Below are 17562 nucleotides of genomic sequence, written 5' to 3'. Positions count from 1 at the left end.
GTGAAGCACCCCTCTGCCATCTCTTTCAGATGCTGTCTTCCTGATTTTATACAAAGAATTATACTACAGGCACATATATGCCAAAGTCAGTGTAAGTATTTAAGTGTCGCAGTTTTTTTGTTTTTGTTTTTTTAACTCTGTGCTGTTTTTGTCCCTAGAACACAGTCATTTGTTTATATTGGTTCAGTGTCTAGGTGTGATTGGCATGTTTTTGAGTTTTAAGAAATGGTGGAAGGAACAATTTAACCCAGAAAGCTGTTCAGACACACTAACGCTATATAACCTATGCATTCTTTTAAATTTCTCTGTCCCCACAATTCTCCTGGACTGGGCAACCACCCATGCACTGGTTATAGGCTGCCATCCTCATAGGATATTTCCAGGCACCTGCTGCTGCTTCTGCTTGGGGTTCTTTTTCCCTTCAGAGCATTGAGCCTCCGTTTCTCTGAAATGTATATAACACTGTCACTGTATGCCAAGCACAATGCTAGGCACTTAGCACACATCTTCCCATATCTAATTCTACTATCAATTGTGCAAAGTTGGCACCTGAGGTGCCAACAGGTTACTTTTTCTCAAATTTATCCAGCTAGTAAGTGACAAAACTCCTTGAATCTAGACCAGCTTGTTATAACACCAGTATTCTACACATTATCCCAGCTTTGGGCACTTGGCTAGATTCTGTTCTTCCCGACTTCTAAATTAGAGAGTACCTAAAGTTTTTGTTTGTTTGTTTGTTTGTTTTTTTTTTTGAGAGAGAGTGAATCTCACTCTGTCGCCCAGGCTGGAGTACGGCGGCACGATCTCAGCTCACTGCAGACCCCACCTCCCAGGTTCACGCCATTCTCCTGCCTCAGTCTCCTGAGTAGCTGGGACTGCAGGTGCCTGCCACCACACCTGGCTAATTTTTTTGTATTTTTAGTAGAGACGGTGTTTCACTGTGTTAGCCAGGATGGTCTCCATCTCCTGACCTTGTGTGCCGCCTGCCTCAGCCTCCCAAAGTGCTGGGATTACAGGTGTGAGCCACCACGCCCGGCCTAGAGTGCCTAAAGTTTCTTAAAATGCCATCTCTACTATTTAAGGCTGGGCGCGGTGGCTCACGCCTGTAATCCCAGCACTTTGGGAGGCTAAGGGCAGGTCACCTGAGGTCAGGAATTTGAGACCAGCCTGGCCAACATGGAGAAACCTCGTCTCTACTAAAAATATAAAACTACAAAAATAAGCTGGGCGTGGTGGCGGGTGCCTGTAATTCCAGCTACTTGGAAGGCTGAGGCAGGAGAATCGCTTGAACTCAGGAAGCAGAGGTTGCAGTGAGCCGAGATCGTACCACTGCACTCCAGCCTGGGTGACAGAGTGAGACTCTTGTCTCAAAAAAAAAAAAAAAAATGCCATCTGTATTATTTATATACACCAGTGACTTAATCTCTATCTTTAGCCTCAGTTGCCCCACTGAAGTCCAGACTTGTATATTCAGCTGTCAACATCTGCACTTGCTGTCTGAGTCATCTCAAGCTTAACACATCTAAAACTGAATTTTTATTTTCCCTCAACTAGTTTTTCTCATGGTAATCATGTCAATACATGCTACCGTTAATTACCAAGTTAATTGGACTAAAAACCTTGGCATTATTCTTGACTTTTCTCTGACATGATATCCAGCAAATCCTGTTAAGCTCTGTCTTCAACTTACTTCTTTTTGTTGTTTTGTTTTATTTTGTTTTGTTTTTGAGACAGAGTCTCGCTCTGTCATCCAGGCTGGAATGCAGTGGCGCAGTCTCGGCTCACTGCAACCTCTGCCTCCTGGGCTCAAGCAATTCTCCAGGCTCAAACAATTCTCCTTCCTCAGCCTCCTGAGTAGCTGGGATTGCAGGCATGCGCCACCACGCCTGGCTAATTTTTGTATTTTTAGTAGAGACAGGGTTTCGCTATGTCGCCCAGGCTGGTCTCGAACTCCTAACCTCAGGTAATCCGCCCGCCTCGGCTTCCCAAAGTGCTAAGATTACAGGCATGAGCCACTTTGCCTGGCCTTCAGCATACTTCTTGAATCAGCCACTTTTCACTGCCACACTGCTGCTCACCTAGTTCAAGTCATTATCATCTCTTCCCTGAATTACTGCAGGAGCTGCTTACCTGGTGTCAGTTTCCACTCTTGGCTGTTTATTCTCAACATAATAACCAGCATGATCCTTTTGCTACATAGTTTCATCACGTCACTCCCAATCCTGCCATGACTTCCCATCACACTTACTAATTCCAGGTTTTAGCCCTGTTTCCCTTCTCAGTCATTTACTGAAACTTTTCCCCTCCCTCCGTGGGCTCCTGGCAATAATCCGTGGCACTTCAGAGCACTTATCTCTTGTACGTTGTATTTGTTTATTTAGGGGAGGGAGTTTCTTAATCTACTAGAAGGTTAACTCCTCCGGGGTATGCGCTTGTCTTGTTCGCTAATATAGTTCAGTGCCTAGAATAATGTCTGGTCATAATGGTGTTAATTGAGCATGTGTGTGCTTGCATGCATGTGTAAGTGAAGGAAATTGGCACCAAGATCTCCACCTAAGGAGGTCCTAGTTTCTCACAGTTACTCACCCCTCTTCTCCTTGAGGACCACTTGATATGGCTAGAACTCCTGCCTTGACCACAGGAGCCACTGTCAGTAGTGGTAGATGGAAAAGTTCTTGCTGCCAGAGTAGGGGGCCATGTTTTTCTGGCATCCCAGTGGGATCTCTGACTACTTTATCTGATAGAAAGTAAAGATTCCTGGCCAGGCGTGGTGCCTCACGCCTGTAATCCCAGAGAGGCCAAGGTGGGTGAATCACGAGGTCAGGAGTTCGAGACCAGCCTGACCAATATGGTGAAACCCCGTCTCTACTAAAAATACAAAAATTAGCCAGGCGTGGTGGCGCATGCCTGTAATCCCAGCTACTGGAGAGGCTGAGATGGAAGAATCACTTGACCCCGGGAGGTAGAGGTTGCAGTGAGCTGAGATCGCGCCACTGCACTCCAGCCTGGGCACCAGAGCAAGACTCCGTCTCAAAAAATAATAATAATAATAAAGATTCCCTACTACCATTGATGCTAAAGTTCAGGTACTTTGTGGATATGCTAAGAATCTAGACATTATGTGCACACTGCTTTTTTGGGAACACCATGACACCATAGCCCATAGTATAGCTGGTTTTACCACCTCTAATCTCTCTGTTCGGTCTGTAGATGAAGATTCAGCAGAAGTTTATTGATGCTGTTATCTTTTTATTAGCTACCAGGACTCCTACATAAATGACCAGTTTTAAGCCCTTGGGGAGCAGTTTTCCATTGAATGTGCTTAGATTGTGCTTAATGTATTAAGCACCTTACATAACTTTTATTAAACAGAGACGGGGTCTTGCCATCTTGCCCAGCCTGGTCTCAAACTCCTGGGCTCAGGTGATCAGCCCATCTCAGCCTCCCAGAGTGCTGAGATTACAGGCGTGAGCCACTTCACCCAGCTACATAATCTTAATTAATTGTGACTAGTCAACAATCTTTTGCCCACATTTTACAGACAGATTAAATACCTTATGAGAACCCCACAGTTAATAAGAGGTGGGACTGACTCCAAAGTTGGGTTTCTTCTCCATCACAAATAAGTTGTTCATGGTATGGTTCCCCAGCTCAGAAACTATCAGTGGTTCTCAGATGCACAACATAAAGACCAGACCAGGGGTCAGCCACCTTCTCTGTGGAAGGCCAGATAATAAGTATTTTAGGCTCGAGGGCCATGATGGTTTCTGTCAAATCTGTTCAGCTATGTCTTTGTGGCAGTTATCAACAATATGTAATGAGTGGGCATGGCTGTGTTCCAGTAAAACTTCTTTATTTACAAAACAGGTGGCAGAATAGATTTGCAGGCCCCCTGACCTAGATTCTTGTTTGGCATTGGAAGACTGCAACATTCCTGGCCCGTAGTCTAGTGATGCCTGGTGCAGCATTATCTTCTCTTAACTCCCTAGCCTTCAAGTGCCACAATTTAACTTCTTCGCCTTTGCTAGTGTGGTTTCTTTTCTGAAACACTTTTCCTTCTCTCTGCTTTGCCAGATCATCATGCCTGCTCTGAGGGTCATTTAAGGTCTGTTGCTGTAGAACCTAACCACATGTTGCAGTATTCAGTGCCTCAACTGCCATAGGACTTTCTGTCTTCCCTCTCACTTGCATATTTACATACTAAGAAAGAGAGGACAGATACCAATTCTCTTGTATTTGTTCACAGCTGTCACAGTATACCATGGGTAAAACACATTAAAATTAAATATCTGTATCTTGATATCTCTTGTTTTCTTTACAGGGGGGACCTTCCTTGGAGCAGAGGTTTGAATCCTATTACAACTACTGCAATCTCTTCAACTACATTCTTAGTGAGTCTGAGATTTGGCCAAGGGGGTGTGTGTGGTTATGATGAGGTTCAGCATTGGCCTCCAGCTTTTTTTTTTTTTTTTAAAGCAGGATCTTAATGTGTAGGTGGGAAGAGGGGAGGTCTTGTGATTCATGGTCCTTTTAAGAGAGAAATTACAAAGCATTCTGCAGCCTACGGAATGGGCATAGTCATTGCTTTGAATCTGACTTTTCTGTGATCTCCTGCACAGATGCCGATGGTCCTGCTCCCCTTGAACTACCCAATCAGTGGCTCTGGGATATCATCGATGAGTTCATCTACCAGGTATCTGGTCAGCTTCAGCCTAATTTGAAATAACTGGTCCATGCCAGGAATAGCTGTTACTATTGTTTGTGTAAAAAAAACTGCATAGTGTAAAAATATCCCCATTGTAGTGTAAAACACCCCATGGCAGTAGACTCCAGTTTCAGTTGGCTTTCTGAAGAGACAGGGAAGCCTAAGCACTCCAGATAGGAAGCTGGAAGTCGGGTAAGTTCAGCTCCTGACCTTCATCAAGCTCTTACTAGACCTTGTTAGGTGGTCTGGTGGGAAGAACACTGGCTTCACAGGCTTTGGAGCCAGGTGGAAGTGGAGTCTAACTTGGGTGCTGCCACCTGCTGGTAGCTCTGTAACAGTGATGTGCTGTTTAAACAGCCTCACTTTCTTTACCCACGCAATGGAAATGTTCTATATCTTTTTTTTTTTTTTTTTTTAAGAGTCAGGGTCAGGCCAGGCGCGGTGGCTCACGCCTGTAATCCTAGCACTTTGGGAGGCCGAGGTGGGCGGATCACGAGGTCAGGAGATCGAGACCATCCTGGCTAACATGGTGAAACCCTGTCTCTACTGAAAGTACAAAAAATTAGCTGGGCGTGGTGGCGGACGCCTGTAGTCCCACCTACTCGGGAGGCTGAAGCAGGAGAATGGCATGAATCCAGGAGGCGGAGCTCGCAGTGAGCCAAGATCGTGCCACTGCACTCCAGCCTGGGTAACAGTGCAAGACTCTGTCTCAAAAAAAAAAAAAAAAAAAAAGTCAGGGTCTCACTCTGTTGCTCAGGCTAGAGTGCAGTGGTGTGATAATAGCTTACTGCAGCCTAGAACTCCTGGGTTCAAGTGATTTTCCCACCTCAGCCACCTGAGTAGCTGCCACTACAAGGCCCGCAGCAGCTTACGTGGATATTTGTATTACTGTAGAGACGAGGGTCTTGCTGTGTTGCCTATGCTGGTGTTGAACTCTTGGCCTCAAGTGAGCCTCTTGACTTGGCCTCCCAAAGTGAGCCACCATGCCCAGCCATCTATACCTTGATTGTGGTGGTGGTTACTTAAGTGTATGCTCGATCAGAATACAATAGAACATTTTCATCACAATGAGAATATCACCTACCTCAGGAGTTAACTGTTCAAGGTTGAATGAGAACTGTGCCAAATGCAAATAAAGTACAGCAGCTGTGTAACCTGGGGGTAAAAGGCCAGGTTTTGCTGTTTACTGACTTTTTTTTTTTTTTTTTTTGAGATAGAGTCTGACTGTTACCCAGGCTGGAGTGCAGTGGCGTTATCCCGGCTCACTGCAACCTCTGCCTCCCGGGTTCAAGCAATTCTCTTGTCTCAGCCTCCCCAGTAGCTGGGATTATAGGTGCCCGCCACCACGCCCAGCTAATTTTTGTATTTTTAGTAGAGATGGGGTTTCTCCATGTTGACCAGGCTGGTCTCAAACTCCCGACTTCAGGTGATCCGCCCTCCTCGGCCTCCCAAAGTGCTGGGATTACAGGTGTGAGCCACTGCGCCTGGCCTACTGGCCCATTTTAAAATGGTATCATGTTCTGTTGTGGGCACATTACTTAACCACACTGTGCATTGGTTTCCCCATCTCTAAAACAGGGATTGCTGCGAATGTTGCTGAGATACTGCGTGTAAAGTGTTTAGCATAGTGTCTGTCACAGAATAATTAATACATGTTGCCTGTTGATTGTGATGATGTTCAATGTCATCATTCTTTTCCATCTTATTTAGCCCAGTCCTTCTATTTAAAAATACAGATTACAAGGTTGCTCACAACTATAATCCCAGCATTTTGGGGGGCCAAGGCAGTAGGATCGCTTCAGTCCAGGAGTTCGAGAAATAGAGACTACAAAACATAAAACAGGCTGGGCGTGATGGCTCACGCCTGTAATCCCAACACTTTGGGAGGCCTAGATGGGCAGATCATAAGGTCTGAAGATGGAGACCATCCTGGCCATAATGGTGAAACCCCATCTCTACTAAAAAAAAAAAACAGCTGGGTGTGGTGGTTTGCGCTTGTAATCCTAGCTACTCTGGAGGTTGAGGCAGGGAAATCGCTTGAACCTGGGAGGCGGAGCTTGCAGTGAGCCAAAATCGTGCCACTGCACTCCAGCCTGGCGACAGAGTGAGACTGTCTCAAAAAAATAGATATATATATATAATTTGACAAAATATAATTCTTTCCCCCTTTGTGCTCTGTCTATAGCTCTGATTATTTCAGGATAAATTGGTATCTTAATAAAGGTGTTATTAGAACTCCATGAACCAGGGAGACGTTGTGTATACGGAGTGCTGAACCGTTACAAGTGGTGAGCTGAGAAACCTTCATAGTGCTCCTTGAGAGGGAGGCTTCCTGCTCAAGATTAGGCTTCAGTGCCTTTCATAGCAAAGGCCACAAACCGCCTTGTTTGCCCTCTGGCTCCTTGGCTTGTGTCATCCTCTTATTTGGAATACTTATAGATGAATAGCAGTCCTTTTGACTTAGAGCAAGTGAAGAAGGATCATCCATGCTGATTTTCTTTATCCCTCTTAAGATAATCATAATTCCCTGGGCTTAGCCAGTCTTGTCATTAAGGGGCTTACGGTGCTTTCTAACAAAGACTGTCCAGTGAGGGTCAGTGAGTGCCTGGTGTATTTCCTCCTGGCCAGGCAGATGCCACATGGGGTAGGGGGCTCTTCGTCGCCACTCTCTTTCATTTATTTGTTTTTGTTTTTTCAAACTACAGATATAGTGAAAGTGCCTGCCTTCCTTGCTTTTGCAGAGGTATCAATTACTGTCTGGAAGGAAAGGCACCTTGTTGACGTTTCTCAGGCACTTACATAAACATGACTGTATAAAGAGGGATCACTTCAAAAATGGTTATGTACTCTATTGTGCCATTTACCGTGACTTGTTAACACACTTAAACCATATTTTCATAAACCTGACTTGCTCTTTTGCTGCAGTGTGCGTGATATGGATATACCATGCCTCTGATGATGAACGTTTGGGTTGTCAGTTTCCACAATTACAGGCAGTGAATCAGTGAATATCCGTATATATGTTGTACACAGGCATATTTTTAGGGATCACTACCTAGAAGTAGAATTGTGGATTGAACGATACTTGCTTTTTAAATTTTTTAAAGTCGGCTTACTGAGGCGTAGTTTATTTTTTTATTTAAGTAGAGATGAGCCACCAGCTCGTGCCTGTTAATCCCAGCACTTTGGGAGGCCGAGGTGGGTGGATCACGAGGTCAGGAGTTCGAGACTAGCCTGACCAACATGGTGAAACCCCGTCTCTACTAAAAATACAAAAAAATTAGTCAGGCGTGGTGGCAAGTACCTGTAATCCCAGCTACTCAGGAGGCTGAGGCAGGAGAATCGCTTGAACCTGGGAGGTGGAGGTTGCAATGAGCTGAGATTGTGCCACTGCACTCCAGCCTGGGTGACAAAGCGAGACTCTGTCTCAAAAAGAAAAACAGATGTGAACCACCATGCCCAGCCATGAGGTGTAGTTTAATATACAATAAAATGTACCAGTATCAGTGTACAGTTGATGAGATTCGACAAATGTGTACAATGCCACAATCAAGATAAAAGAACGTTTCATCACTTTGAATTATAATAAATAGTAATATATTGCCCCGGCAATGGGCTGTATCAAATTGTGCTACTACCAGCGGTGTTTGAGAGCAACTGTTGGTTTTTTTGTTTGTTTGTTTAAGAGATGGGGGTCTTGCCTTTTTGGTCCAGGCTGGAGTGCAGTGGTGTGATCACAGCTCATTGCAGCCTTGACCTCCTGGGCTCAAGCAATCCCCCCACCTTAGCCTCCTGAGTAGCTCGGACTACAAGTGCACCCAGCTGATTTTTTTTTTTTTTTTTTGAGACGGAGTCTCGCTCTGTTGCCCAGGCTGGAGTGCAGTGGCGCAATCTCGGCTCACTGCAAGCTCCGCCTCCCGGGTTCACGCCATTCTCCTGCCTCAGCCTCTCCGAGTAGCTGGGACTACAGGCACCCGCCACCACGCCCTGCTAATTTTTTATATTTTTAGTAGAGACGGGGTTTCACCGTGGTCTCAATCTCCTGACCTCGTGATCCGCCCGCCTCGGCCTCCCAAAGTGCTGGGCTTACAAGCGTGAGCCACCGTGCCCAGCCTGTTCTGATTTTTAATTTGTTGCAGAGATGAGGTCTTGAACTCCTGGGATAAAGCAATTCTCCCTGCTCAGCCTCCAAAAGTGCTGGGATTACAGGCATGAGCCACCATGCCTAGCCAAGAGCAACTGTTTTCTATACTGGATATTATCAGTCTGTCTAATTTTTGTTAGTTCAATGGGAAAGAAATGATAATTCATACTTCTCTGGCCAGGCGCAGTGGCTCACGCCTGTAATCCCAGCACTCTGGGAGGCCAGGGCGGGCAGATCACTTGAGGCCAGGAGTTCGAGACCAGCCTGGCAAACATGGTGAAACCCTGTCTCTACTAAAAATACAAAAATTACCCAGACGTGGTGGCGCATACCTGTAATCCCAGCTACTCAGGGGCTGAGGGACAAGAATCACTTCAACCGGGAGACAGAGGTTGCAGTGAGCCGAGATCACACCACTGCACTCCACCCTAGACAGTAGAGTGAGACTCTGTCTCAAAAAAAAAAAAAATCAGCACAGTGGCTCACACCTGTAATCCCAGCACTTTGGGAGGCTGAGGCGGGCGGATCACGAGGTCAGGAGATTGAGACCATCCTGGCTAACACGGTGAAACCCCGTCTCTACTAAAAATACAAAAAAATTAGCCGGGCGTGGTGGCGGGCGCCTGTAGTCCCAGCTACTCAGGAGGCTGAGGCAGGAGAATGGCGTGAACCCAGGAGGCGGAGCTTGCAGAGAGCCGAGATTGCACCACTGCACTCCAGCCTGGGTGACAGAGCAAGACTCTGTCTCAAAAAAAAAAAGAAAAAAGAAAAAAAAAATCATACTTTTCTGATTTCCCATGTTAATTGTCAATTTTGTTTTTTTTGAAGTGATCATCACTATTCTTTGCCTGTTTTCTATTTGATTGCTTTTTTAATTGCATTATGAGAATTCTTTGTAGGATTTTTTTTTTTTTTTTTTTTTTTTTTTTTTTTTTTTTTTGAGACAGAGTCTCACTCTTTCGCCCAGACTGGAGTGCAGTGGCATGATCTCTGCTCACTGCAGTCTCCACCTACTGTGTTCAAGCGGTTTTCCTGCCTCAGCTTCCTGAGTATCTGGATTACAGGTGTGCACCACCACGCCCCGCTAATTTTTTTTTTTTTTTTGCATTTTTAGTAGAGATGGGGTTTCACCATGTTGGCCAGGCTAGTTTTGAACTCCTGACCTCAAGTGATCCACCCATCTTAGCCTCCCAAAGTGCTTGGATAACAGGTGTAAGCACCACCGCACCCAGCCTGAGAATTCTTTATATATTCTGGATATTCTTTTTTTTTTTTTTTTTTTTTTGCCCCGTGAGTGGGAGTCTTGCTCTGTCACCCAGGCTGGAGTGCAGTGGGCATGATCTCAGCTCACTGCAACCTCTGCCTCCCAGGTTCAAGCGATTCTCCTGCCTCAGCCTCCCGAGTAGCTGGGATTACAGGCACGCGCCACCACACCTGGCTATTTTTGTTTTGGTGTTTTTTGTTTGTTTGTTTGTTTGTTTGTTTTTTTGAGACGGTGTTTTGCTCTTGTTGCCCAGGCTGGAGTGCAATGGTGCGATCTTGGCTCACCGCAACCTCTGCCTCCCAGGTTCAAGCGATTCACCTGCCTCAGCCTCCCGAGTAGCTGGGATTATAGGCATGTATCACTGTACCTGGCTAATTTTGTATTTTTAGTACAGATGGGGTTTCTCCATGTTGGTCAGGCTGGTGTCAAACTCCCAACCTCAGGTAATCTGCCTCCATCGGCCTCCCAAAGTGCTGGGATTACAGGCGTGAGCCACCGCGCCCGGCCTGTTATCGTATTTTTAGTAGAGTTGGGGTTTCACCATGTTGGCCAAGCTGTTCTCGAACTCTTGATCTCGTGATCCATCCACCTTGGCTTCCCGAAGTGCTGGGATTATAGGCGTGAGCCACCGTGCCTGGCATATTCTGTTTTTATATTATGAAATTAGCAACTTTTTGTCCCACAGTCTAGAAGATAATTTTTTGTGTTTTGAGACAGAGTTTTACTCTGTCACTCACACTGGAATGCAGTGGCACAACCTCACCTCACTGTAGCCTCCGCCTCCTGGGCTCAGGCAATGCCCCCACCTCAGCCTCCTTAGTAGCAGAGACTACAGGCGCCTGCCACCATTCCTGGCTAATTCGTTTGTATTTTTTATAGCAATAGGGTTTTGCCATGTTTCCCAGGCTGGTCTTGAGCTCCTGGACCCAAGTGATCTGCCCACCTCAGCTTCCCAAAGTGCTGGGATTACAGAGGTGAGCCTCTGATCCCTGCTGGAAGAGTTGAAGAATAGTCTCCGACCTTCTAAGACCTAGGTTTTAGGTCTGTGATTTCCAAACCTCATGCACACCAGATTCAACCAGAGAACTTAAAAAAAATTGAGTAGGTAGGTCTGTTATGTTCCATCTGTGTGACTGCTAGAGCCAGGCCAGCAGTGCTTCCAGGTTCTACTTCTGTCCCAAACAGATTCCTGTGGCATGTCTTCTCTGTGTTCGTTGTGCTTGGCCAGACCACTCTGGTTGAGAGTGGTAGAGAGGTGACATAGTCTGGGAACTGATGGTCAGGTGTGGTAGGGAAGGCTCACATGTGCAGATACCTATTACCACATCACTGCTCATAACCCGGGGTGTGCCATGGTCTAGCTGCATCTGAATAGATGGTACAAGAGCCCCTGTGGTGTTTCTGGTGGCCCGGTCAACTGCATTGTGAGGCCCAGAGACAGGAAGTGACTTTAGGTTGTGTTTGACTCCAGATTGGATGTTTTTACCACAGACTACCTCTAATCCTAGAGATTTTTACTTCCCTGTGTAGTAAGTAACATTCAGCAATGAACAAAATTCACAGTTTAGTCAAGATGGCTTTGAAAAACAGTGTACAGAATGGTTTAGAATGAGAAGTGGTCATCTCACCCTCACCTCGCCCCGTCCAGAGCCAGAGCATTGCCTCATTTTCAGCATTGTGCACATGGATGATCACTTTGGGCTTATACCACTACTGCATGTTTCCTTTCTTCCTCAACAGTTTCAGTCATTCAGTCAGTACCGCTGTAAGACTGCCAAGAAGTCAGAGGAGGAGATTGACTTTCTTCGTTCCAATCCCAAAATCTGGAATGTTCACAGTGTCCTCAATGTCCTTCATTCCCTGGTAGACAAATCCAACATCAACCGACAGTTGGAGGTATACACAAGCGGAGGTGAGTGCAGCAGGCCAACAGCCACGGCCTGCGAATTTCCAGCTGCTTGCCATCTGTTCCAAATGAATAGATCACTGCAAGTAGAGCAGATGAGTCACCATGTCTTAGGTGGTGGTCTGTTGACTATAGGTGCTTGAGTACAAACAGTAGCAGAGTATTCGTGCTGGGGGCTCTGGGGCTTGGGAGTCTGTTGGCCAACAAACTGAACCAGCACATTGAGATTTGCGTTTGTAAACACTTCTACTGTGTCTCCAGTGCTTTTGTTTAGATAAGCACTTCTCACACTTGTTGGTGTCAGAGCCCCTTTACCCTGTTAAAATATTGAGAACCACAAAATGTACCTATATTTAAAAAATTTTTTTCTTTTTTTTTCAGTGAAGAGTGGCATTTTTGCAGATCTCTCTGGCTGAAATAGCTGGCTTCTCATTTCTGCTTCTGCGTTCAATCTGTTGCAATGTGTTCTTTTGTTTGAAGCACATAAAGAAAATCTGGCTCAGGCACTGTGGCTCACACCTGTAATCCCAGCAATGTGGGAGGCTTAGGCAGAAGGATCACTTGAGCCCAGGAGTTTGAGATCAGCCTGGGCAATATAGTGAGACTTTGTCTCAAAAAAAAAAAAAAAAAAAAAAAAGTTTAAATTGGCTGAGCATGGTGGGTAGGGTGCCCCTGTAGTCCCAGCCTTTCGGGAGGCTGAGGTGGGAGGATTGCTTGAGCCCAGGAAGCAAAGATTGCAGTGAACTGAGATTGCACCACTGTACTCTAGCCTGGCCACAGAGCGAGAACTTGTCTGAAAAAAAAAAAAAAGGAAAATCTGGCTTCACACAGATACAGAAAGGAAGGAGTTTTTGTCGTTTGTTTTTGAGACGGTGTTGCTGTGTCACCCAGTCTGGTCTTGGGCTCCTGGGCTCAAGCAATCCTGCCTTGGCCTCCCAAAAGTGCCAGGATTATTGGAGAGGATTTTCTTTGATACTACACCATGTAGTAGTGTGTATGGGTTGAATATTCCTGATTTGAAAATTTGAAATCTGAAATGCTCCAAAATCTGACTTTTTGAGCACCGACATGACGCCGTAAATGGAAAATTCTACACCCGACCTCATGTGACCAGTTGCAGTCAGAACTTCATCTCATGCACAAAAGTATTTAAAAGATTATAATAAAGTTACTTTCAGGCTGTGTGTATGAGACATATATGAAAAATAAATGAATTTTATGTTTAGATTTGGATCCTGTCCTTAAGATACCTCATTAGGTCCGGGTGCCATGGCTCACGCCTATAATCCTAGCATTTTGGGAGGCCGAGGCAAGCAGATCACCTGAGGTCAGGAGTTCGAGACCATCCTGGCCAACATGGTGAAACCTCATCTCTACTAAAAATACAAAAAATTAGCCGGGCCTGGTGGTGGGCACCTGTAATCCTATCTACTTGGGAGGCTGAGGCAGGAGAATCATTTGAACCAGGGAGGCAGAGGTTGCAGTGAGCCGAGATCGTACCACTGCGCTCCAGTCTTGGTGACGCAGCAAGACTCCGTCTCAGGAAAAAAAAAAAAGAAAAGATATCTCATTAGGCATATGCAGATAATAAAAATTGCAAAATCCAAAACACTTTTGGTCACAAGCATTTATAGAAGTATACTCACCCTGTACTTCTTTGAAGTAATCAGTGGTAGTTTCATACAGATTAGGTGCAGTGAGGAATCTGAAACTGTATTGGTGAATTTTTCTTTTGTTAACATTATTGGTCACTTCTTTAATTTGAATGAGTTCCTTACATCCATGTGTGACTTTTTTTTTTTTTTTCCTGAGACAGAATCTGCTCTGTTGCTCAGGCAGAGTGCAGTGTCATCATCTCAGTTCACTGCAACCTCTGCCTCTGGGGTTCAAGCGATTCTCCTGTCTCAGCCTCCAGGGATATAGAAAGGAAGGATTACAGGCACATGCCACCACACCGGGCTGATTTTTGTATTTTTAGTAGAACAGAGTTTGACCATGTTGGCCAGGCTGCTCTTGAACTCCCGAGCTCAAGTGATCTGCCTGCCTCGGCCTCCCAAAGTGCTGGGGTTACATGCATGAGCCACTGCGCCTGGCCATGTGTGATTTCTAAAAAAATATTGGTTCTCTGAGTTATAAAGATCTTCCAAATGTTGACACATTTTATTACATTTTTTTAAAAAGTCAGATTTGTTACTTTTGTCACTGACATCAGGTAAGCATTTATTTGTAAGCTGTAGAGCTTGTGGCAAATTCAATTTTTGCTTAATAGCTTGAATTTTTATTTATTTTGAGATGGGGTCTCACTCTGTCACCCAGGCTGAAGTGCAGTGGCACAATCATGGCTCATTGCATCCTGTACCTGTTGGGCTCAAGCGATCCTCCTACCTCAGCCTCCCGAGTAGCCAGGACTGCGGGTTTGCACCCCATACCTGGCTGATTTTTTTTTTTTTTTTTTTTTTTTTAGTAGAAACAAGGTCTCACTTTGTTGCCCAGGCCAATCTTGAACTCATGGGATTTCATGTGTGAGCCACTGTGCCCAACCTTTGAATTATTTTATAGGTAGCAAACACTGTCAGTTCTTTTCTTTGAGGAGTGACAGGTTTACTTCATTTTTGTGAAAATGTCTGCCCTTTTTTCTTTTCTTTTCTTTTTTTTTTTGAGACAGAGTCTTGCTCTGTAGCCCAGGCTTGAGTGCAGTGGCACAATCTCTGCTCACTGCAACCTCCGCCTCCCGAGTTCAAGCGATTCTCCTGCCTTAGCCTCCCCAATAGCTGGGACTACAGGTGTGTGCCACCACACCCGGCTAATTTTTGTATTTTTAGTAGAGACGGGGCTTCACCATGTTGGGCAGGCTGGGCTCAAACTCCTGACCTCAAGTGATACGCCTGCCTCGGCCTCCCAAAATGCTAGGATTACAGGCGTGAGCTGTGCTTAGTTGTGTATCAGTTGTTTTTTTTGTTTTGGTTTGGTTTTTTTTTTGTTTGTTTGTTTTTGAGATGGAGTCTTGTTCTGTTGCCCAGGCTGGAGCACAGTGACGCAATCTGGGCTCACTGCAAGCTCCGCCTCCCGGGTTCATGCCATTCTCCTGCCTCAGCCTCCCGAGTAGCTGGGACTACAGGCGCCTGCCACCACGCCCGGCTAATTTTTTGTATTTTTAGTAGAGACGGGGTTTCACCTAGCCAGGATGGTCTCGATCTCCTGACCTCGTGATCTGCCCACCTCAGCCTCCCAAAGTGCTGGGATTACAGGCGTGAGCCACCGTGCCTGGCCTATGTATCAGTTGTTTTTTCAAGTAAAAATGAAAAAAGAATTTTCTTTCTTTTTTTGTCTTTTTTTTAGAACAGGGTCTCTCTGTTACCTAGGCCAAAATGCAGTAGCACTTCCATAGATCTCTGTCTCAAAAAACAAACGAACAAAAAAAACAACTGATACAAACTCTGTTTATTCAGATATGGTACCTGGGCTCAAGCAAATCCTCCCACCTTGGCCTCTCAAGTTGCTGGGATTACAGGTCTAAGCCACCATGCCTGGCTAAGGACTAGTTCTTTTAGTGCAGATGCATGGCAAGAAGCAATACAGTGACTACTGGTACAATTTTGTGTCATTGCCTGATTTATGCTTAAGTTGACAGTAATTTTACCCAACATAGTGTTTGCATCATGCAAAATTCAACTCAGTGGGAAGGGCAAGTAACATCTTAGTGTTGTTATTAGGAAAATAGCTTTGACCTCATGTGCTTTCTGAAAGGAGGGGTCTTCGTGGGTGTATTTTACTGATGAGAGGGGCCTTTTCATGTGTTGGGACCAAAAAAAAAATAAGCAAAATGAACTGCCACCCTGTAAGCAAATATTGGTAAATTGAAGATTAGCAGAAGATTGGTTTTGCTGTTTCTTGGTATTCCTTTGAAGTTATTCCCAGTTGAGGGAAGCTTTCAAGGCTGGCAGTAGGTGAGATGCCTACTGAGTAACATTCAGAGGTCAGGTATGCCTGCCTTTACCTGCCTCCTATCAGAGTATTCACGGTGTCTGTCTCTTTCAGGTGACCCCGAGAGTGTGGCTGGGGAGTATGGGCGGCACTCCCTCTACAAAATGCTTGGTTACTTCAGCCTGGTCGGGCTTCTCCGCCTGCACTCCCTGTTAGGAGATTACTACCAGGCCATCAAGGTGCTGGAGAACATCGAACTGAACAAGAAGGTGATGCCTGTTGCCTCTGGCCCCTCTTGCCAGAGCCAGAATATCTGTTTCTAGAGAACCACTCTGATCTCTTAGGACAAATTTCCAGGGGAGGAAAGAGGACTCTTCCCTCAGGCCATTGAAAGTTGAGACTAAGGCCGGGCTCGGTGGCTCACGCTTGTAATCCCAGCACTTTGGGAGGTGGAGGCGGGCGGATTACGAGGTCAGGAGATCGAGACCATGGTGAAACCCCGTCTCTACTAAAAATACAAAAAATTAGCCGGTCGTGGTGGCAGGCGCCTGTAGTCCCAGCTACTTGGAGAGGCTGAGGCAGGAGAATGGCGTGAACCCGGGAGGCGGAGCTTGCAGTGAGCTGAGATTGCGCCACTGCACTCCAGCCTGGGCGACAGAGCGAGACTCCGTCTCCAGAAAAAAGAAAAAAAAAAAAAAGAAAGTTGAGACTAAAACTGGGCAAACAGCTGTGGTAAAAAGCTGGACCTGGACGATTTTGGTAGTTAACGACAGTTTCTTATTCTGTTTTCAAAATGGAATGATCATGGCAGCTTGCTCTGTCGCCAGGCTGGAGTGCAGTGGCGCGATCTCAGCTCACTGCAACCTCCGTCTCCTGGGTTCAAGCGATTCCCCTGCCTCAGCCTCCTGAGTAGCTGGGACTGCAGGCATGCGCCACCATGCCCAGCTAATTTATTTTTATTTTTATTTTTATTTTAGTAGAGTTGGGGTTTCACCATGTTGGCCAGGATGGTCTCGATCTCCTGACCTCGTGATCTGCCCACCTTGGCCTCCCAAAGTGCTGGGATTATGGGTGTGAGCCACCATGCCTGGTCCATGGCGGCTCTTTACTCTTCACATTTTGCTAAAGGATTGAGAAGGCCAGACGCAGTGGCTCATGCCTGTAATCCCAGCACTTTGGGAGGCTGAGGCAGGTGGATTACTTGAGGTCAGGAGTTCGAGACCAGCCTGGCCAACATGGTGAAACCCTGTCTCTGCTAAAAGTACAAAAAAAAAAAACAAAAACTAGCTGGGTGTGGTGGTGGACACTTGTAATCCCAGCTACTCAGGAGGCTGAGGTAGGAGAATCACTTGAACCTGGGAGGCACAGGTTGCAGTGAGCCGAGATCACGCCATTGCACTCCAGCCTGGGCAACAGAACAAGACTCCGTCCCAGAAAAAAAAAACAAAAGAATTATGTAAAGATGTAATTCTGGCCGGGCGCGGTGGCTCACGCTTGTAATCCCAGCACTTTGGGAGGCCGAGGCGGGCGGATCACAAGGTCAGGAGATCGAGACCACAGTGAAACCCCGTCTCTACTAAAAATACAAAAAATTAGCCGGGCGTGGTGGCGGGCGCCTG

General features: G+C 45.9%; 1 protein-coding gene across 3 annotated transcripts in view; it reads left to right on the top strand.

The window, feature by feature from the left end:
• EIF3L (eukaryotic translation initiation factor 3 subunit L) overlaps positions 1 to 17562 on the top strand; it is a 40567-nt gene that overhangs the window by 10399 nt on the left and 12606 nt on the right. For 2 of the 3 annotated variants that reach the window (XM_003264732.4, XM_030815582.1), the window contains 5 exons: positions 30 to 91; positions 4322 to 4391; positions 4620 to 4693; positions 11854 to 12025; positions 16058 to 16212. In XM_003264732.4, coding sequence (XP_003264780.1) covers positions 30 to 91; positions 4322 to 4391; positions 4620 to 4693; positions 11854 to 12025; positions 16058 to 16212 — 533 coding nt within the window. The remainder of the gene's footprint in view (positions 1 to 29; positions 92 to 4321; positions 4392 to 4619; positions 4694 to 11853; positions 12026 to 16057; positions 16213 to 17562) is intronic. The other variant, XM_004088433.3, reaches the window with a different exon arrangement.

The sequence above is a fragment of the Nomascus leucogenys genome, chromosome 7b (assembly GCF_006542625.1).
Source record: "Nomascus leucogenys isolate Asia chromosome 7b, Asia_NLE_v1, whole genome shotgun sequence".
Classification (NCBI taxonomy): domain Eukaryota; kingdom Metazoa; phylum Chordata; class Mammalia; order Primates; family Hylobatidae; genus Nomascus; species Nomascus leucogenys.
This window is presented reverse-complemented; position numbering and strand designations above follow the sequence as displayed.